The sequence below is a fragment of the Acartia tonsa genome, chromosome 15, assembly GCF_053477335.1.
Source record: "Acartia tonsa isolate MP-2025a chromosome 15, ASM5347733v1, whole genome shotgun sequence".
Lineage (NCBI taxonomy): Eukaryota > Metazoa > Arthropoda > Copepoda > Calanoida > Acartiidae > Acartia > Acartia tonsa.
In genome coordinates this window covers 3,243,064-3,263,540 of record NC_137274.1, presented here as the reverse complement: position 1 = coordinate 3,263,540, position 20,477 = coordinate 3,243,064, and the positions used below count along the sequence as shown (strand labels likewise).

The 20,477-nt window shown below is 33.8% G+C and overlaps 1 protein-coding gene across 1 annotated transcript; it reads right to left on the bottom strand.

Moving 5' to 3' along the window:
- Positions 1-6,366: 6,366 nt before the first annotated feature.
- Positions 6,367-19,385, bottom strand: LOC145307181 (uncharacterized). Its single transcript, XM_080149537.1, has 2 exons — positions 19,252-19,385; positions 6,367-9,304 (listed from the first exon to the last, which is right to left on the bottom strand). Exon 2 carries the CDS (start codon positions 9,296-9,298, stop codon positions 7,547-7,549), a length of 1,752 nt encoding a protein of 583 aa, XP_080005663.1. The 5' UTR covers positions 9,299-9,304; positions 19,252-19,385; the 3' UTR covers positions 6,367-7,546.
- Between the last annotated feature and the right edge of the window lie 1,092 nt (positions 19,386-20,477).

Below are 20,477 nucleotides of genomic sequence, written 5' to 3'. Positions count from 1 at the left end.
TACGTAGAAGTAGATTTAAAGTGTATTTATTAAAATCAAGAATAGATTTATTGGAGAAAAAAACAGGAAAAAGTTTTAATAAACACCAAAGATATGGGGAAATACGTCAAACATGTAAAAATAGCCAAAAACCTGCAAATGGGCAGTCTGACTATCATTGTTGTCTTCTTCAAACGACAGGTAATTTAATTTTGATATCTTTAACTGAAAAAATTTCGAAAATCGGACCATAAACACCAAAGATATGGGGAAAAATGTGAAAAATATAAAAATAGCCAAAAACCTGCAAAAAGGCAGTCTGACCCTCTTTGTTGTTTTCTTCAAATGACGGGAAATTTAATTTTGATATCTTTAACTGAAAAAATTTTGAAAATCGGACCATAAACACCAAAGTTATGGGGAAAATTTGGAAAATATAAAAAATAGCCTAAAACCTGCTAAAAAGCAGTCCGACCGCCTTTGATGTTTTATAATTGTGCTCCTAGATGATGGGGATGTTGTCAAAAAATTTCAGCTTTCTATCTTTTGTAGGAGCCGAGAAAATCACATTTCCCCAAATTAATTAATTATGGACGGACGGACGGACGGACGGACAGACGGACGGACGGACAGACGGACCGACATTGTGAATTATAGAGTAGCTTCGCTACTAATAAACTATTCTGCAACGTATTGATTTTTATGCTAAAACATAGGAAATTATACTATATAATAATACACATTTCTGTACCGTATTCTCCAGTGTCCTAGAGCGTATGAAATAGTACTAAATTTATAAACATTTCTGTGTAGCGTATTCTCCAGTGCCCTAGAGCGTATAAAGTAGTACTAAATTTATATACATTTCATTAGCGTATTTTCCGATACCCTACAACGTATAAAATATTACTATTTTAATAAACTTTTCTACAGCATATTCTTTATTACCCTAGAGCGTATCAATCGATACTAAAAAATGTTATTATTCTGTATCGTAACAATTATTGTGTTATACAGTATTACATAGTGTTATATATTAATTATATAGCTGTAGCGTACTGTCGGGTCCAATACTCTCCAGAGTATCATTTGATACTAAATAAAAAAATTATTTTTAACAGTGTAGCACCGCGTATTATAGACAATTTTCCACTAATATTAAAATAAAAGATAATAAAATTATAACCAGTTTTTAATATCATTTAACATCCGCGGAAAGCTGTCTATAATACGAAAAATAACTATTATTGTAGGCTTTCTGCCTGCTGAACATATTAACGGATCTAAAATGACTATCATCACCCAAAATGAAGATCTTTCTTAAGCTAATTGAATTGACTAAGATATTTAGCGCGCTCAATTTGGGCCCTTCTACACATATATACCCTGTTCTGATTGGTTTAAATTTGCCGCCAGATTGGTTTAAACCAATGTGATTAGTTGATTTTTGCCGCCGAAATAAAATTTTCGTCTCTGATTGGTTGGAAAAAGGGTATCTAAGGGGGGGGGGGGTAATAAAGGTTAGATGAAAGAGAGAATAAATAGAGCGTTGGATAAAATAGAAATATTGATCAGAAATAACCACTTAACCGATATGGTTCTCCATCAAAATGTTGATTATCATAGGTCCTGAGAAGGTTTATAACTTTTTTTTTATGGGGGGTAAATAATGAAGATGATTAAATTCCCTCCTCAGATTATGACGTCATACGATAAAATAACCAATGAGAGGCCAGCATAAATTTTACCATTGGTGAATTACAGTGTATACTGGCCTCTCATTGGTTATTTTATCGTATGACGTCATAATCTGTAAGGGACTTTAATCATCTTCGAAATAAAAATATGATAAAAAAGTAGTCCTTATAACAAACAATCTTGCTAACTGCTAAACCGATATGGTTCTCCTTTACGATATAGTTTCAAAAGGTCCTGGGAAGGCTTATAACTTTTTTGGGTGAGGAAATTTATGAAAATTTAGAGGAAAAAAGGAGGGGGTGGTGGTTAAATTCAACCCACCACACTTCAATTACACCTAGAGGCTTCTAGGGGTGTGGCTGCTAGTCCTTATATAAAAGGATCTCACTAACTGCTGAACCAATATGGTTCTCCTTTACAATGTTGCTTCACTTTGGTCCTGGAATGGGTTAAAACTATTTTGGGGGAGGGATATTTTTAAATAATAAAATGGGGGCAGGGGTCAAATTAAACCCCCCACCTCTTTAAGTATGCATAGAGGCTTCAAGAAGCGTAGCTGCTAGTCCTTATATAAAAGGATCTCGCTAACTGCTGAACCAATATGGTTCTTCTTTACGATGTAGTTTTGCAAAGATCCCTTGAAAGCTATAACTATTTTGGGGGGAGGACAACACCACCCTTTAAAGTAAAAACATCCCTATAAAAAAAGCCTCAGTGATTGATGTGTCTTGGTTTCACATCGGGTTCTAGTCCTATCCATGTACCTTGAAACATATATGCGTCTTATGATTGCAATGTAAAGCATCCATTTGTCCAAAAGACAACTTTTTGATTGCACAACCTTTGTCTGAAATTTATTAAAAAAATTGTCTGTAATACAATACTATACATGTTTTTTCAGTATAGCTTACTGAATTGGTTCGAACCATGCTATGAAAAATATTTCTACTTGATAATAATATATAATTTCTGATCTGAATCCTTAACAAAACTATTGGCATTACTTAAGTTTGTATCTATACTGGAAAAATATTTCCATTAGATTAGAACCAGTTAACTGTCACACGAAAAATTCATGTGTTGCATCATATTACAGAAATTCCACAAATAAAAATCATAAGATTAATACTAGCTTTGTTAGCTTGGGCCTTTGGCCTCTAGGGGCTAACAAAAATGGTATAATTTTTCTTTAAATATAAATGCAGAAAGCTGTCTATAATATGATGCGATTAATAATTCTCTTATAAGTTTTATAATAACATGTTCTTATTCGTTGGCTTAACAACATTGAAGACTGATTTAACCACTTCAATTTAAATCTACAGAAGGGGTAATTTGGTTTATCTTTATTGGAAGATGTACATCAATTTAATGGCCATTGTCTTATCCCTTTGGATCTTTTGCATTTAATTGAGTGTTAAAAAGTTTCAACCAATATTTGTAATCTACAAAAGGGGTAATTTTGTGTATAATCACTAGGGATGTACATCAATTTAACATCCATTGTCTTATCCCTATAGATTTTTTTTATTAAATTTTTTTTATTTCAACAATTATTTGTAATCTACAGAAGGGGTAAATTTTGTGTATAATCATTAGGGATGAGCATTAAGTTGAGTGTTCAAACGTTTCAACCACTAATTGTAATCTACAAAAGGGGTAATTTTGTTTATCTTCATTTGGGGATGTACATCAATTTAACGGCCATTGTTTTATCCCTTTAGATATTTTGCATTAAATTGAGTGTTCAAACGTTTCAACCACTAATTATAAACTTCAAAAGGGGAAAATTTTGTGTATCATCATTAGGGATGAGCATTAAGTTGAGTGTTCAAACATTTCAACCAATAATTTTAATCTACAGAAGGGTTAATTTTGTTTATCTTTATTGGGGGATGAACCTCAATTTAACGGCCATTGTCTTATCCCTTTAGATCCCTGTTCATAATTTCCGATCTGAACAAATTTCTGGTCTCTGGCAGTTTTGTAATAAAATGTTTGTATCAACATTCCACAGAGATCCACTAAGGGATTAAGAAACCGAACAATATCCGCTGGATAAGAATCGGTTCTTGGCCTTACTATCCGCATAATATCCGCGGAAAGCTGTCTATAATACGATGAAATAAACATCTATGAAAACACAGGGATATAAAGGGATAAGACAATGGCCGATAAATTGATGTATATCCCCAGTGATTATACACAAAATTACCCATTCTGTAGATTAAAATATGTGGTTGAAACGTTTAAACAGCCAACTTAATGTTCATCCCTAATGATTATACACAAGATTACCCCTTCTGTAGATTAAAATTAGTAGTTGAAATGTTTGAACCCTGAATATCATAAACCAACCAATCAAAGTTGAATAAAAGTCCCCAGAGTTGTTCAGCCAACGTTTTCTAAAACCTTATTATAAAACTTTGGGGACTAATTTAATGTAAACAGCCCATTGTCCCCTCTCTTTCTCAAAGTACCCAAAGTTTTATTACATTAGTACCCAAAGTTTTATTACATCGGTACACAAAATTTTATAACAATCGAACCACAAAGTTCTATTACATTGGTACCCAAAGTTTTATTAAATTTGTACCCATTGTCCCCTCCCTCCCTTATATGTTAAGGTATTATAAACAGCTTTCCGCGGATATTATGCGGATAGTATGGCTGAAAACTGGTTCTAATCCTGCGGATAATTATCGGTTTCAATTAACGTCCCCTCCCTCCCTCCCTGACATTCCAAAACATTTAATCACAAGATTTATATCAACAAAGAAGAGATATCTATCTATCTTTCTATCTATTAATTAAGGGATATATCTATCTATCTATCTATCTATCAACTAAGGAAAGATATCTATCTATCTATCTGTATATCTACTAAGGGAGAACTATCTATCTTTATATATACATTTATCTATCTATTTATCTATCTCTCCATCTATCTATATATCTGTCAATACATCTGTCTATCTATTAACCAAGTGATATATATATCTATCTATCTTTCTATATATTAACCAAGGAGATATATCTATCTATCTGTCTATCTATTAACTAAAAGAGATATATATCTATATATAAGATAAATATATATTTATCTATCTATCTATTAACCAAGAAGATATATCTATCTATCTATCAACCAATCTATCTATCTGTCTATCAACCAAGGAGGGATATCTATCTATCTATTAACTAAGGGAAATATTTATCTATCTATATATCTGTCAACCTATCTTTCTATCTCTCTATCTATCTATCATTTATATATCTATCCTTATCAGTCTATATATTAACCAAGAGATATTTAGCTATCTATCGATATATCTATCTATCGATATATCTATCTATCGATATATCTATCTATCTATCTATCGATATATCTATCTATCTATTAACCAAGGAGATATATCTATCTATCTGTCCATCAATTATATATATCAAATGAGATATATGTATCTATCCAGGAGAGAAGCTTCGTAGTTAATAAATCTACGGGAAAAATTTAAGGTTGAGTATGAAAGCGGATAGAAGGCAGTTAACATTAATAAAAATACAACCTTGAATTTTAATTGTTTGGTTCATTTGGTTGAGTGTTAAACGTTTCAACCAACCGCTTGTAATAAACAAAAGGGTTGATTTTGTGTATTATCATTGTGGATGTACATCAATTTATCGTCCATTGTCTTAATATTACGACAAATTAACTATTATAAATATATCTTTTAAAGCGAAGCTTTTCTATAATTAAAGTCCGTAAGCTCTTTCGTGAATTTACACATGTTAGAATTTTCCTATTCGAAATTATACTTATCGATTTCAAACTTTGCATGATTATTTAAAACTGATTTTTGCATTTTTGACAACAAGTTTTTACGATGTAAATGTTAAAACATATTAACTAAAATTAAACAAAATATTGTACCTTGTTGTCAAGGGAATCATTGTTAAAAAACTTAGATGAATAGAATAATTTTATTATTATATTTAAATGGCATAAAAAATTGTTGTTAAAAATGTTTTAAAAATGCGCCCCTAGCATTTCGAAAAAATAGCTTAAAAATTTCCCAAAACTGAATTCATAAAAATAAAATTGCCCAAAAATTTATTAATTTATTTTAGGGGAACAATGGGTTGTTTATTTCACTGGCCCCCAGTCTTAATAATAACCTTTTCATATACAGACTTAGTGGATTTTTATTGGTCCATTCATTAAGTTCAAACATTTCAACAATTTATTGGTCATTGTCTTGTCCCTTTAGATCCCTGGATAATTATACATTTTTCTTGAAATATGTGCGTGGATTTTTTGCTATCTAATTTGGAAGATTTTTATTCTTAAAATAATTTTTGATTTTGAAATCGTATTTTCACAGTTGCTTTTCTCTTATTTCTAGCCCCTGCGTGGGGCGCTAACCCTGCGGGGGCAATTTTCTAACCTTGCGGGGCAATCATTAACTTTATCTAACCCAAAAAACCTATCAAAAACTACTGTGAAAATATGACGAAACCCGCTACTTTGTTTTCTTTCCATGATCTAAAATTTGTCCTAAGAATTAGGAAATATCTTTTTCGTATTAATTCGAATCCGGTTTTTGTGGAATTAACGGCATTTTATTTGCAAAAAGATCAGTACAAAACCGTGACGTATGAACACACTGCCAAAAATAACCAACTCAAATGTCATTTTCACATCTTTATTGATAATAACATTAAAAAAATACATACTTGATCAGCAGAGAATCAACATAGGAAAATGTGACCAACTCCTGGCCCTCCCACCTTATCTAGGGATGGTTACCTTTCAAAGGTAGTTAGACACAGATGTGGACATTACACAAACTGGATCATACACGGAAATTCTAATAAATACATAAAATTACTACAAAACAAATAAAAAGATAATTTGCATAAAAAGCCTTATAAACTTGAAATGTAGAAAAAATTACTTAAATTAGAAAAGAAAAGAAAAACTTAATAAATGAAATAAAATGATTTAAATGAAAGTACCTGATTAAATTTTGCCTATATATCACTAAAATGCAAAGATAATGTGTACAGCTCGCACTTTTATACCTTACTGGCATTAATATTTACAAATAGAACTGGTTTTTCTTAATATTTGCTGTACACAAAAAATAAATTTAACTTATACTCAATTTTTTTATATATATTATTAATATTACACAAAATTGATTATTTAGACATAAAATGCATAAATTTTAATATTTCAATTGATTTTTTTATAAGTTTAACCCTTTTCAGACGACATTCCCCACAGGGAACAAAAAAAATCAATAAAATTGCATTTTTTTTAACTTAAATCGTATATCAAATATCAATCATATATTAACAATGGATCATCAATAGGATCTGCTGCATAAAAATCCATGATTTCCTCATTGCTACCATCATTAGCAGAACCACCATCAACACCAGCAGAACCACCATCAACAATAGTAGAATCACCATCAACAACAGTAGAATCACCATTAACAGCAGAACCACACTCAACAGTAGGATTATGCTCAGTAACAGTGGCAACAGCAGTACTCTCAACTGCACTCTCACTGGCAATAATCATGTCTCCATCATCTGTGAATCCACATAAATCTAACTCCATATCAATAGTAAGATTATCTTCAGCCTTGGCAGCATCAACACTTTGTTTAGAATCATACTCCTTGATTTTCTTCCAGACAAACTTAGTAGCCTGATCAACTGGAATTTCAAACTTCTTGCATACCTTTTTAAGATTAACCAAAGCCTTAGACTTTACAGAGGCACTGACACTATCATTCTTTAACAGCTTCTGATTTTTTATAATGGAGAAAATTCTTACAGATTCTAGATTCTGCTTTTCCTAGGTTGAAACTTGAGATGGTTTATCTCCCTCCAACTTTCTTATGGCATAACAGAAACCACTCCCTCTATAGAAATCAATAGGATCCATGTTCTCACCATAAAAATCCAAAAAATAAGCTGCTAGAGAGATATACTTCCAACAAAGCATTAAAAACACATCATTTGGGGAAATTCCTTCAATTAGCTCATTTTCAAACATGGCTTGTTTCAACTTAGGCATAACATCTTTCAGGATTAGATCATCTTGACCATTCACTCTAAGTTTGACAAGTTCATCCTCCAGGGCATCTCCATTTGACAATATATTGCACATTGGATCAAACTGTATACCTATGTTGTGATAAAAGTCAGGTGAAAGCACTGCAGGTTCATTGAAATTATAACACAAACCTTTACCTATATCTCCAGGATCAGCTATTCTTAAAGACTTATGCAAAGACTTTGACGTCAGCAGTGGTACATTACCAACCATAAACTGTAGGCATTGCCTATCACTCAAGCTTCCACCACCAGTCAGACTGCGCCATTTAGGTAGAAGTGAAAGCACTTTATCTGAATTCCAGTATTTGTCCTTTGTGTAGCACAGGAGGGTTAGCAACTGTCTGGGACATGTAACATAATCTGCTTTGACAGGTAATTCAGCACAATCCAAAATATCAGTTATAAGCATACTAATCCAAGTCAAAAAACTGTTTGGTGATTTTTTTGTTACAATTATAGCCATCCCAGGGGTAGGAGCAATAAGCATTGTGAACAAAATTTGACAAAGCACAGAAACTTTCCATAACATCATCCCAGAGTGTTGTAAAAACATTGAAAGATTCTCATTATCATCACTAACTCCATGACCATCAACAAACATCTCTGTATTGTATAACCCAAGAAAATGGAATGCTAAAGCATTCAAATTGTAGGGAACATTGGCAACTCCAACCATTGTTAGCAACACTGATAAATCAACTCCCTTGAGAACTATTCCAGAATTCTTGTTGACAAACAAGTAATTTTCAGTCATGAACTCATTGAGGGATTTTAAAATTTTAGAATATTCTAAAGCAATGGCCAAACCTTTAAACTTTGAAAACAACACTTTGTATATGTCAGGTGTACATCCCTTGATGGAAAGAAAAAAACCTTCAGGTGTTGGTATCCAGGGAAATATTATATGAAAGTGTTTGTTGTTGAAAGTAAAGGATATTCTAGCAGGCAAGATAACATCTGAGTATTTGTTGATTTGTATTCCAGCTTTACTATTTTTAGACATACAATCTCTAACAACCCTTGCTTCCTGGGCACCTGATACTTTGATATACTGAACCTTGAGACTATAAAAGGAGGTAGGAACAGATTGGGAAATCTGTGACTCCATGTGTCTGTTGAAGGACTCAATAAAGTCCTTTACTTTATCAGTACTGTCATCATGAAAATTGATAGTAGTAACTTCACAAGCATTGTCAGAACTTTCAAGCTTCTTGATAAAATCTTCCATAAGGGCTTTATATGAACCCCCAGCAACATCTACAGGCTGATAGTTTATTTGTGATATTAAATGCTGAAGGATGCATTTTTCCCCTGGGTTCATTTCAGCTTGAAATAAGTTATTATCACATGGCTCCTTTATAGCATTAGATTGAGGGTAGGGAATAGTGTTCATGGCAGGATTGTCAATTGTATTAAAATTGACTTCATCTTGGTGTACTTCATCATATTTTCTCACATTTAGGTGGAATGAAGTTATTTTCTCGTCCATATTGATCTAAAATAAATATAAATAATATTTGAAACATATGAATCACTTAATTAGAGAGTCATAGTATCAATATAAGCATTTATATGTCTTACACTTTTTACCTTTTTAGGGGAGAATCTTATTACTACCAACAAGAAGAGTAGATTAAGTTAGTAAATAATAGTATAACATACATTAAATTTATGAATAATTCATAGCCTTACATGATTTGAAAGACTAAGAATTAGCCAAACTAATATAGAATATATATATACATGTACAGTATAAGTAATATTGAATATGATTTTGTCTTAAACTCACATAATTTGCAAGTTTAAGATCTAGACAAATTCAAAAAAAAAATGATCTGATTAGACTACATTTTCAATTAGTCTTTCTTTGTGTTTATCTGAATTGAAATCAAGCTCAGACTCATGAGCAATTCGAACTACTTGTTTTTTATTTCTTTCAATAGTCTTCTTGGCAAATGAATCACCAATTGTATACTCTATAGTAAGTCTAGAACCTGAGATAGCCTTTACAAGCCCATATTTCCATGGTATGGATCTAGCATGAAACACATTTTCAGATGTGTAAAAAAGAACCACATCACCTATCATAACCATGGAGTCTTCAAACCATTTTGGTCTCGGAACAAGAAGATGAAGCTGTTTTGCCAATAAAGAGAAAAAAGTCTCCTGAATTGATGAAATCTTGTCTATGATCGCTGTAGGAGCTGTATCTAAGAACAACGGACCTGCTAATGAACGCTTACTATTGTATCCACACAACAGAAGATTAGGGGTGATTACAGTAAATTCAGGTGAATTAACTGATCTTGCTGAAGATCTACAGATAGGTAAACTGTTTAAATGATTTGAAATCTGAGAAAACAATGTTTCCCAACCTAAAAAACTCATTAGGGAGTTGCCCTTCCCCAGCTTGGCAATCAAATCCTTGACAAGACAAATGCGTCGCTCCACCTTACCTTGGCTAGCGTGGTGTTTGGCTGCTGATACTATAACAGTGCAAGAAACCTTTGAAGATGCAGAGTTAACAAATGAGTTAAGACTAAATGTGACTTCTTTCAATTTTTTGAGTTGAGATCCCTGATCCACAATCAAAATGTTTGGTGCGCCATACCTGTTACTATGTCTTGTAAGAGCCAAGATGACACTTTCTGTTGACCAGCTTTCACACATTAAAACATTTGTGCTGCCTGTGACAACACAACAAATCACTAGAGCTGGACATCTCATGGTGTCTTTACCTCTGCTCTGAAATCTGGTTTTTGTGAGAAAATCCTGTGCCAGATCAACCATAGCTATAAAAAACGCTGGAGCAAATGTTAGCCTAAGCGAACTATGGTTTTTCATAGCTTGATTTAAAGTTCTCTTTCTTATGATTTTGCATTTTATGCAATCTTTGATTATTGCTGCAATAACTTTTCTGCCATTGATAACATGGAATCTTTTTTGGATTTCAAGATATGTAGCTTCTACACCTCCATGAATTGATAAGCTGAAATGAGCATAGATACAATAAGAGTAGAAGATATCAGAGGTAGATAAGACACAAGGAGAATGAAAGCTTAGCTGCTTTGAACCTAACCACTCCATTTCAAGCATATCTAAATCATGCACACTGACAGATTGTTCATTAGATATTCTACCTTTGTAAAACAAAACATTTTTGTTCAACTCATAATGTACAAGTTCTTTGCTGTTTAGAGAATCCAGACATTCTTTAGTTGCAGTTTTATCCCAATAGGCATTGAGAGTACTTTCTGCAACTGCTTCAAGGTTAGCAATGTGTGTGAGTGAATCACTAGAAGTAATAAGTTCAACAGAATCAATTTGTGATTCCACATTCTGTGGAGCATCATTACATGTGACATCTAAAGAAACTTCAGATCCAACTGTTAAACTGTCAGAAAACAAATCTTCTGATGGAGAAAATTTTTCTCTAGAAGAAGGGGTTATGTACGGAGCAATGTCTATTTGATTCATGGCTGAAAATCTGAAAACAGGATCATCCATTTGTCCAACTGTTTCACGATCAAGAATACAGACTGGGCAGCGTAAGCTCATGGCTGATTTTACTGCAACATTCCTGGTGTTAATGTGTGTTTGATGGAATAACTTATGGCAGAACTTGGTGCAGATTTTTAGAATAGAATTTCCTTTCTGCCATCCTTGGTAAACAACATCAACAAGATAAGGCTGTTTTACGTTGTGTTGTGATGCATAGCATTTAACAACAGATGTCTCAAATTGTACTGAAGAGGATGGAGCTATAGCACACATTACTTTAGAATTTGAAAGGGAATGATCATTGTAGATCATATAGTTTGATGTATCATTACCATCATTTCTGATAAAGTCTAGATCAGCAAGAGCAACTTCATCTAAGTAATCAGAAATCTCTGACTTTGATAAGGAAACATCCTCAAACCTAGTCAAGTCCATTTCAGAGATATTCTTAGTCATCCAGTCATAACCAGAATACCATTTGGAATTTACAGATATATCTTTAGGACCAATGTTTCCCTTGGTTAGACAATCTGCAGGATTAAGTGTGCCCTTGCAGTGAGCTACTTGAACTGTAGTCTCTCCACCACACACTTGTCTTATCCAATCAAAAAATCTTCTAATAGTTAGCACACTATTAGAGACATAAACCTTGTTTCTAGCGTTTTCATTGGACACCCAGCAAAGGGTAACAAGAGAGTCTGTAATAAACAGTATATCCTGATATTTCTTCTTTTGGAGTGAAACAACAACAGCATAGCACAACTCAGCTGCCAATACTAAGGAATGCAATTCATTCCTTGGAATTGACATTCTCAGTAACTGAGATTTGGCTGTTAACAATCTTACTGACCAATTGCCAGTTATTGTAAGATAACTTTCATAAACTGCAGCTCCACCACATTGATCACTAGCATCAGAACATACAATGAGCCTGGCTTGCAGAGGAACACAAGCATCATCAGGTATTGTTGTTCTGGGATAAGTGATCTTAAGGAACTGTGGCCATAACATGAACTGAGTAGTCCAGAACCTTCGCTCATCGTCAGGAATAGGATCCTTAAAATCAAGATGATTTAATCTGGAAGCAGCACGTTTATAAAATGCCTTGACAGGCTCTGCACAACCAGTACAGTCGTAAAATTCTCCTATCTTAGAGGCAACATGCTTGCGGGTCATGACAGGAAGAGAGTCGCATAAGTCTTTTACTTTCTCATCTGAATCAGCAGGTGTAGCATTGGGGGTTTTCTCCCCACGCTTTTTAACTCCAAAATTTACTTCGGGAAGATTAAGACCTATTCTATCAGCCTTTGGAGACCAGGCCATGCCAAGAACACTCATGGAAATACCATTCTTACTGGCCTCTGGTGGAGGATCCTCTTTGGAAAAAGCAGTATATTTCAGATCCATGCCTATGTTTGTAAGGATTTCCTTTACCTCCTGGACTTGTTGTTTACACAAAGCAATGGAGTCTTGACCAGGATTTAGGTCATCAACAAACAAATCATTGGAGAGAGCCTCAGAACCAAGTGGGTGAGATAGAGCATGATCTTCTCCAGCTCTTCTTAAAGTTTCAGCTGCCTGTGGACCAGTAGAAGATATTCCATACCAACCACGACACATTCGGTATTTGTCAGGTGGTGTATTTTCATCAAGACTTGGGTGGTAGACAAAAAGTGAGTAAGGTGCACAAGAAGGATCCAAATGGAGTTGATTGTAGAGCTTACTCACATCTGATGACCAGACTTCTTTAGAAGAGCGAAATCGAAGTAAAATGGAAAACATTGAGTTTAAGCCTGAATCAGACTTGGCAACCGCAAGATTTAACATAGTAGATGAAGGATCTACTATGAGGCGGACCGGGGTACTTAAAGAGTCTTTAAATACCGGCCGCCAGATATGGAAGTGAGTAACAGGGGCAATGTTAACTTTTTCAATGATTTCAGGATCAGAATCATCAAGTTTTTCAACAAACTTTAGATCAATCAATTGATTCATAGCATTGCGTACTTTTTCCTTCATATCATCATTTTTCCTAGTTTGCTGCTTATAAACAGCCATAGCTTGATCAATGTTTGAAGATTTACCACGAAAGTGTTGAATTAAGAAACGATCAATGTCAACAGTGAATGGAAGACTAATTAGAACCTTTCTTTGAAGATAATCTATGCGAATAGAAGATTTGATTAACTTCATTTCCTGTCTTTCTCTAACAGAAGCGGATTTCAAAGTTGGAGATCCAATGCATTTACGACACGCTTCACACTCTTCACATCTGTATGATACTAATGGCTCTTCATGATCAAGAAGTTGTCTAAGTTTGGCAAGAGGTACCTTGGCTTTAAACTGAGTAACACAAATGTGTTTTGGAGTGTGAGTACACGAAGGTTCAAGAAGAAGAGATGTTTTGCTTTCATTCTTTGGAAGCAATAGAGAGATTTCTTGACCTGACAATGGAGTTGTCTCAAATTTGTGAGACATTGAATGAGACATTTGGACTGTCAATGGTTTTTTAGGTAATGGAAGCTCTGATAATGTCATCCAAGGGGAACCTTGATAAGCATTGACAGTTTGTGTCAAGAGAACTGCCAATTGATTGACAGACACATGGCCATAGGTCTTGTTGATAGCAGAAATAATGTGGTGAGCTCCACCATAAGCCAGAGTTGATCCATGTATGTCTTGAAAGGGACAACATCCAATCCCTGATGGGGTTGAGAATTCAAGAATTGGCATTAACTCAGGGGTTTTCAATCCTAAGATCATGTCAACTTCACATCCTCCCACAAAGGGAGGAAGACACTCATTTTCAGAAACTAAGTTGAATTCAACCGCTTCCTTATTAATAGCAGCCCAGGGATATTTAGGGATATTGGATGTGATTTTGTCAATACCTTGGAAGGCAAGTTGCCACCAGTCCCCATTGCGATCTGGGCCTAATTGACAAGAATATATTCCATAATTAGTCCACATACTAACGTTCGCAACACCACTAATACGTTGGTTTTCAGGATCAATTGTCTTGAAACCAGCTTTCTCAGCAAATGCTCCCCTAACTAAATTTCCACTTGCGCCTGAGTCATAAAAACATAAACTTTGTTTGTCACCAATCAGCAATGCCTGAAGAATGTAAACACTTTCATTAGAAGATTCATAGCGAGTGGAATCAGGATTTACAGTTTTTCCTGTTGAAGTATCAAATGATGGTACTTCCCTGGAAGCATCAAAGGAAGATTTTGATTTTGGAACTACCCTTGAAGAATCTGTTGAATTAACCTTGTTGAATACAATTGCATTAAATTTCATGGTTAATTTTGACAGAAGTTCTGTGTCAATGATTTTTAAGTAGGATCTTGTAACTCTCTCAATCTCTGCAGGAGAGCATTTCTTATGATCCCAAGTGCAAGTCAACACATTTAAGGGTTTAGCCTTGCCTATTTGGCAATCTGAGCATAAGAATCCTTCTGGGAGTGATGCAAGGGATACACATGATCCTTTGTTGGATTTAAAACAGTCAATTCGAAAACATAACCAACATATTTTGTTTTCAATACAGAGTGAACGCCTCTGTTTGTTTGAGCAAGTCATGAAAACCCTACAATAGCCAAGCTCATGTTTATCTTTATGGAATGGACAAGGAAACACAAGAGACCGACTTGAAGTGTTGACGGCATGAGTTGAAGTTTCAGATGCATCAACAACATTCACAGTTTTGCTCTTAGAGGTACCAGCTCCTTCCCTTAGTGATCTGATGCTGGATTTAGTGGAAAGTTTTTTCCATTTATGGTCTATAATGTCCTTCAGAACAAAGAAATGGAACTCACCCTTGGATTTATCCAAGGCTTTTTCCTTCTCAATTCTTTCACTAAATGTGTCTATGATTGGTTCTGGCATGTGCGAGACTAACTGCTTCACATATGTCGATGTGAATATTACAGTATTAAGATCATTTTTGTTGATCAGATCTGCCTGACAAAGACTTTCCACTTGGAGAAGACATTGATATACCTTTTTATAGTAATCAATTTGTGAATGATCAGAAGAAGAAGGATGTCGGAGTGAAGCTATTGCTTGCAATCTTGACTCAGCAATAGTTCTTAAGTCTCCATAGCGATCAATGAGGTGGTCCTTTATTCTATCTATACTATCTTGAAAGGACTCAACTTCTCTTTTGATGGGATCACTTAAATAAGTAGTGTAAATCAACAGGGCTTGATCAGCTGGGCTACATGCTTTCTCTGCAAATCTAAAGAAGGTTGCCAGGAAGGTATAAACCGTTTGACCATATGGAGAAGCATCAAATTTAGGAAGATTTACAGACTTAAGAAGACTTTTTTCAGAAGACAAGTGAAGATGATTTGCCTTGCGTTGTTGAGTCACAGACAATTCCCACAGTTTAATTTTTTCCTGGGTCTTATCTATCTGCTCAATACATTTCTCGAGCCCTATTTTCTCAGCTCTTATTTCTAGGTCATCCAATTCCTTTTTAAGAGTTCTAAGGGAGACAAGTTCAAAACTTTGTATCTCAATTACTCTTGCACGAGAAGTGGTATTATTTACCTCTTCTTGTACAATTTCATTGATCTGTTGGCAACAAAATTGAATTTTTCTAGATAATCTAGAACGACTTGACATTAGTCTACTAGAACCCTTTGTAGATAATGAAGAACAATGATCAACAGAGTCTATAGAGTGTTGGATTGAAGAAAAATCAAGCTGGATAGGTGGAACTATTGTTTTTGGAACTGTAGGATTTTCTACTTTTGTAGTACCTTTTGCATTCAAATCCTTTGATAAGTCATAATTATCATCAATAAGGTTATCAGATGTAACACCTGAATGCTTTGAACTAGGGCAGGAGTCTTTCATATGAATGAGAAAGTCTGATCTTAGTTCCAGCACCTGATTGGAAAGTTGTTCAAGACTGTTCTTGAATATTTTATTATTTTCATGCAGGACTTTAAACTCCTCAACAACAGCTTCCTGAAATCCTAGCAAGCTTTTACGCATCTCATTTTTGGATTTAATGCATTTAACTTGAATCATATTTGATTCATGGCAGACCTTATCCTGGATTGTTTTTTCAAGTTTTGAATCCAAATAATTTGAAAAGTTTGAAAAATCCTTTTTCAAATCAGAACGGAGAGCAGAAATTTTATCCTCACAGTTTTTCTTACATTTAGCAAGCTCATCTACAAGCCATTTCTTATCACCTAAAGAAAGATACTCTTGGCTAGAAGCAGGTTGACAATTTTGTGCATGCAGATCAGAGTTATGCAATTGACGAGGATCATGGGTCTCAAGATTAGAGTTATTGTCTCTGTTCATGGGGACAGTGTTATCAAGAGGTTGTGAAGAAAAACTATGAAAATATTCCTGATCTTGTGGTTTTGGGAGTCCAAAATTAAATCTAACTTCAGAAGATTTATGTGATGAAGATTCATTCGTGTGGATATTTATGAAAAATTCAATCAATTTAGGAATCTTATTTTCCAAATCCTCAACAATTTTTCTGTCCTCAGCATTCATATGGAGTGGCAGCTTTCCTACCCAATCCTGGAGATCACTTAATTGCTCAAGAATTTGAAAAGTACTTATATTAGCAAGAAGTGTTGGATTTTCAATTCCTTCATAGAGCTCATCAATTTTTATTCTGAATGAGACAAGTAGCTCATGTTTGTTAACTTCACCCGAAGAGGAGAAACTTTCATTGAAAACATTATCTTCAATAGCAATATCATTGTTATCCCATTCCAGGGATGGTTGAAACGATTCAGCTGGAGGAAGTCTATTTTTAGCATTTGCTTGAAGAGATATTTGCTGTTCCTGATCATGCTGCACTTGGGGAGAATCTGGAAGATAAGTATTGGCAGTAGTATTGGGAACATAACTACTAGATGAAGCTGTCGGGAACTTATTCCTTTGAAATATGCGGCCTATTACTGAGACTGGTCTTTTCGGAGAAGAACTCGACAATGGAGAAGTTAAAACAACATCCTTACCTCCTGATCTGCTTGAAGAAGCAATGTGATCAACTGAAAACTGCTTAGAGGAGTCCTTAGGTGACTTTCCAGATGAATCAAGAAATTGTGTAGGTAGTGGCGTGGCTACTCTAGGAGATTGTGTTTGAGTTGGGGGGGATTTTTGAAAAGAGTTCAGCATTGTTTCCCCTCCCTTACTTATCAATGAGAAAGCTTTAGAAAGTAGGTTAGTGGGGGGTCTGGTTTGTTCCAGAATCCGGGTAGCCATCCCCCCTTCAACTCTACTTTGAGAATTATTTGCCATGGAGGGGTGGGGTAAAGCTTGGGTATGATCACCCTGGTCCTCCCCCACCCTTTCCACAGACTGAATTGTACTTGAACTTCCATCAGAAGGCAAGGATTTGGGTTGGTTACCCATCCCATCCCTTCTTGATTTAGATCTTGTTTCCATAGTACAAATTCAACAAATGAGAATCTATTAAATTATGTTTGTATATCATAAACTATTATTTAATTAATGATTCTTCAAGGTAAATGGTGTATTTATGTTCTGTTAATATCAATATGGTGCTTACTTAGCTATTGAATTAACCTACTGTACATAAATACTTAATAGGAGTGAAAAAAAATTTTTTCATGCACAATCCCTTTAAATGCACAATATTATGAAAAAAAAATGAAGCAATTTTTGTTTACACTCCCTTTAAATACATAATATTCAAATTAAAATGTAAGTATTTTGTGCACAATCCCTTTAATATGAAATTTAAATACAAGGATTTTCATACACAATCCCTTTAAACATATATTATTAAATGCAACAATAAAGAGAAATAATGTGCGATCACGCACCCGTGTGTCTTTATGTTATTTCAACACAATAATGCTTTATCACTCTCAAAATACCTTGCCTAGCTTTACAGACGACTACAAAACCTGCGTATTTACGCAACAACACATTCAATATATATATATAAGTACATAAACAATGATATATTGATACTGCAACTCTTGGGTTTAATTAAAGTCTTGAATTGTAAAAGCCTAGGCCAATTTACGTATGTGGTCGGAGGTTAAGCTTTGTTGAAAATTTGTCGACTAATACGGATAAACTATTCCGGCGATTTTTGCGTAGATATATGCTTAAATATCTATTATTTTAGCTACATAAATTTCACATAAATGCAAGTAATATTGAATACTTAGATTTCTATAGTTTTAGTAATGACTTTGAAGAGAAATCGACGTTTTTTCCATAACCATTGACAAATAAATAGATATAAATAACATTTGAAACATATGAGTCACTTGATTAGAGAAACATAGTATCAATATAAGTATTTGTATGTCAATAAATGGAGTAATGCAACTGATATGACTTAAAATAGAAATCGACGTTTTTTCCATAACAATTGACAACAAATAGATATAAATAACATTTGAAACATATGAGTCACTTGATTAGAGAAACATAGTTTCAATATAAGTATTTGTATGTCAATAAATGGAGTAATGCAACTGATATGACTTGCGTTTGCAAATATTAAATTTCTTTAGAGAGGTTTAGTGACTTTTTCAGATTGATCTTTCTAAACTCAAATTCAAATAAATATGTGAAATGATTTAGTTATTTTTGGCAGCGATTTAAATTGGTAGATATTCTACACAGATTTCTTGTTAAGAACTACCAGGGAAGCTTTACTATTGTCATAAATAGTTATTCAAATAGCCTTTGGTAGTGCAAATAAATAAATATAAAGGCAAAGACTTGGGTTAATCACCCACCCCTTCCCTTTAATTCAATCAAATTTTGACATTTAAATCAGAATTGTTGGATAATAACGGCATTTTATTTGCAAAAAGATCAGTACAAAACCGTGACGTATGAACACACTGCCAAAAATAACCAACTCAAATGTCATTTTCACATCTTTATTGATAATAACATTAAAAAAATACATACTTGATCAGCAGAGAATCAACATAGGAAAATGTGACCAACTCCTGGCCCTCCCACCTTATCTAGGGATGGTTACCTTTCAAAGGTAGTTAGACACAGATGTGGACATTACACAAACTGGATCATACACGGAAATTCTAATAAATACATAAAATTACTACAAAACAAATAAAAAGATAATTTGCATAAAAAGCCTTATAAACTTGAAATGTAGAAAAAATTACTTAAATTAGAAAAGAAAAGAAAAACTTAATAAATGAAATAAAATGATTTAAATGAAAGTACCTGATTAAATTTTGCCTATATATCACTAAAATGCAAAGATAATGTGTACAGCTCGCACTTTTATACCTTACTGGCATTAATATTTACAAATAGAACTGGTTTTTCTTAATATTTGCTGTACACAAAAAATAAATTTAACTTATACTCAATTTTTTTATATATATTATTAATATTACACAAAATTGATTATTTAGACATAAAATGCATAAATTTTAATATTTCAATTGATTTTTTTATAAGTTTAACCCTTTTCAGACGACAGTTTTCATCCATACGAAAAAAAACTATGTTTATCATCATATTATATCCAGCTTTCTACGAATGTAAAAATGTACAATCATAAGATTAAAACTGGTTTTAATCTTATAATAGTGCATTCTATATCCGCGGAATGCTGTTTATGATACAATGCGAGAAATAACTATTCTTATTATGAATTCTTAGCAGTGAAGCTAAAAAGGTTTCGTGATTATATTCTCCAATAAATTTCTATTTTTGATTTTAACAAATCATCAAATAATCTTTAAATCTATCTATCTGTCTGTCTATCTATCTGTCTATCTCTCTCTCTCTTTCTCTCTAGGCATCTAGGGGCAGAGCCGCTAGTTTAGATAAAAGTAACAAGATGTCTGTGTGCACCAAAGGATCTCGTAAGTAAATATTGAACCCCTTCTTGACTAAACCCTTCATGAAATTTTAACAGGTGGCTGGGTAAAAAAATGTTTTGTAAGCGAGCAAAGCACTTTCAACAAAACAAGGATAACAACATCCATAATAGCGAAAAGATGCTTCGCTGATAACATTGTACCTCGTTGTAATAAGAATCAGTATTCCAAAAATCAGACGATTATATTACACTAAAAATTGTCGTTAAAAAGGTTTAACAGCAACATGTTTTAAATGAACGTACAGATTGTTTGGTAATTATTATGAAGTTGCTACGC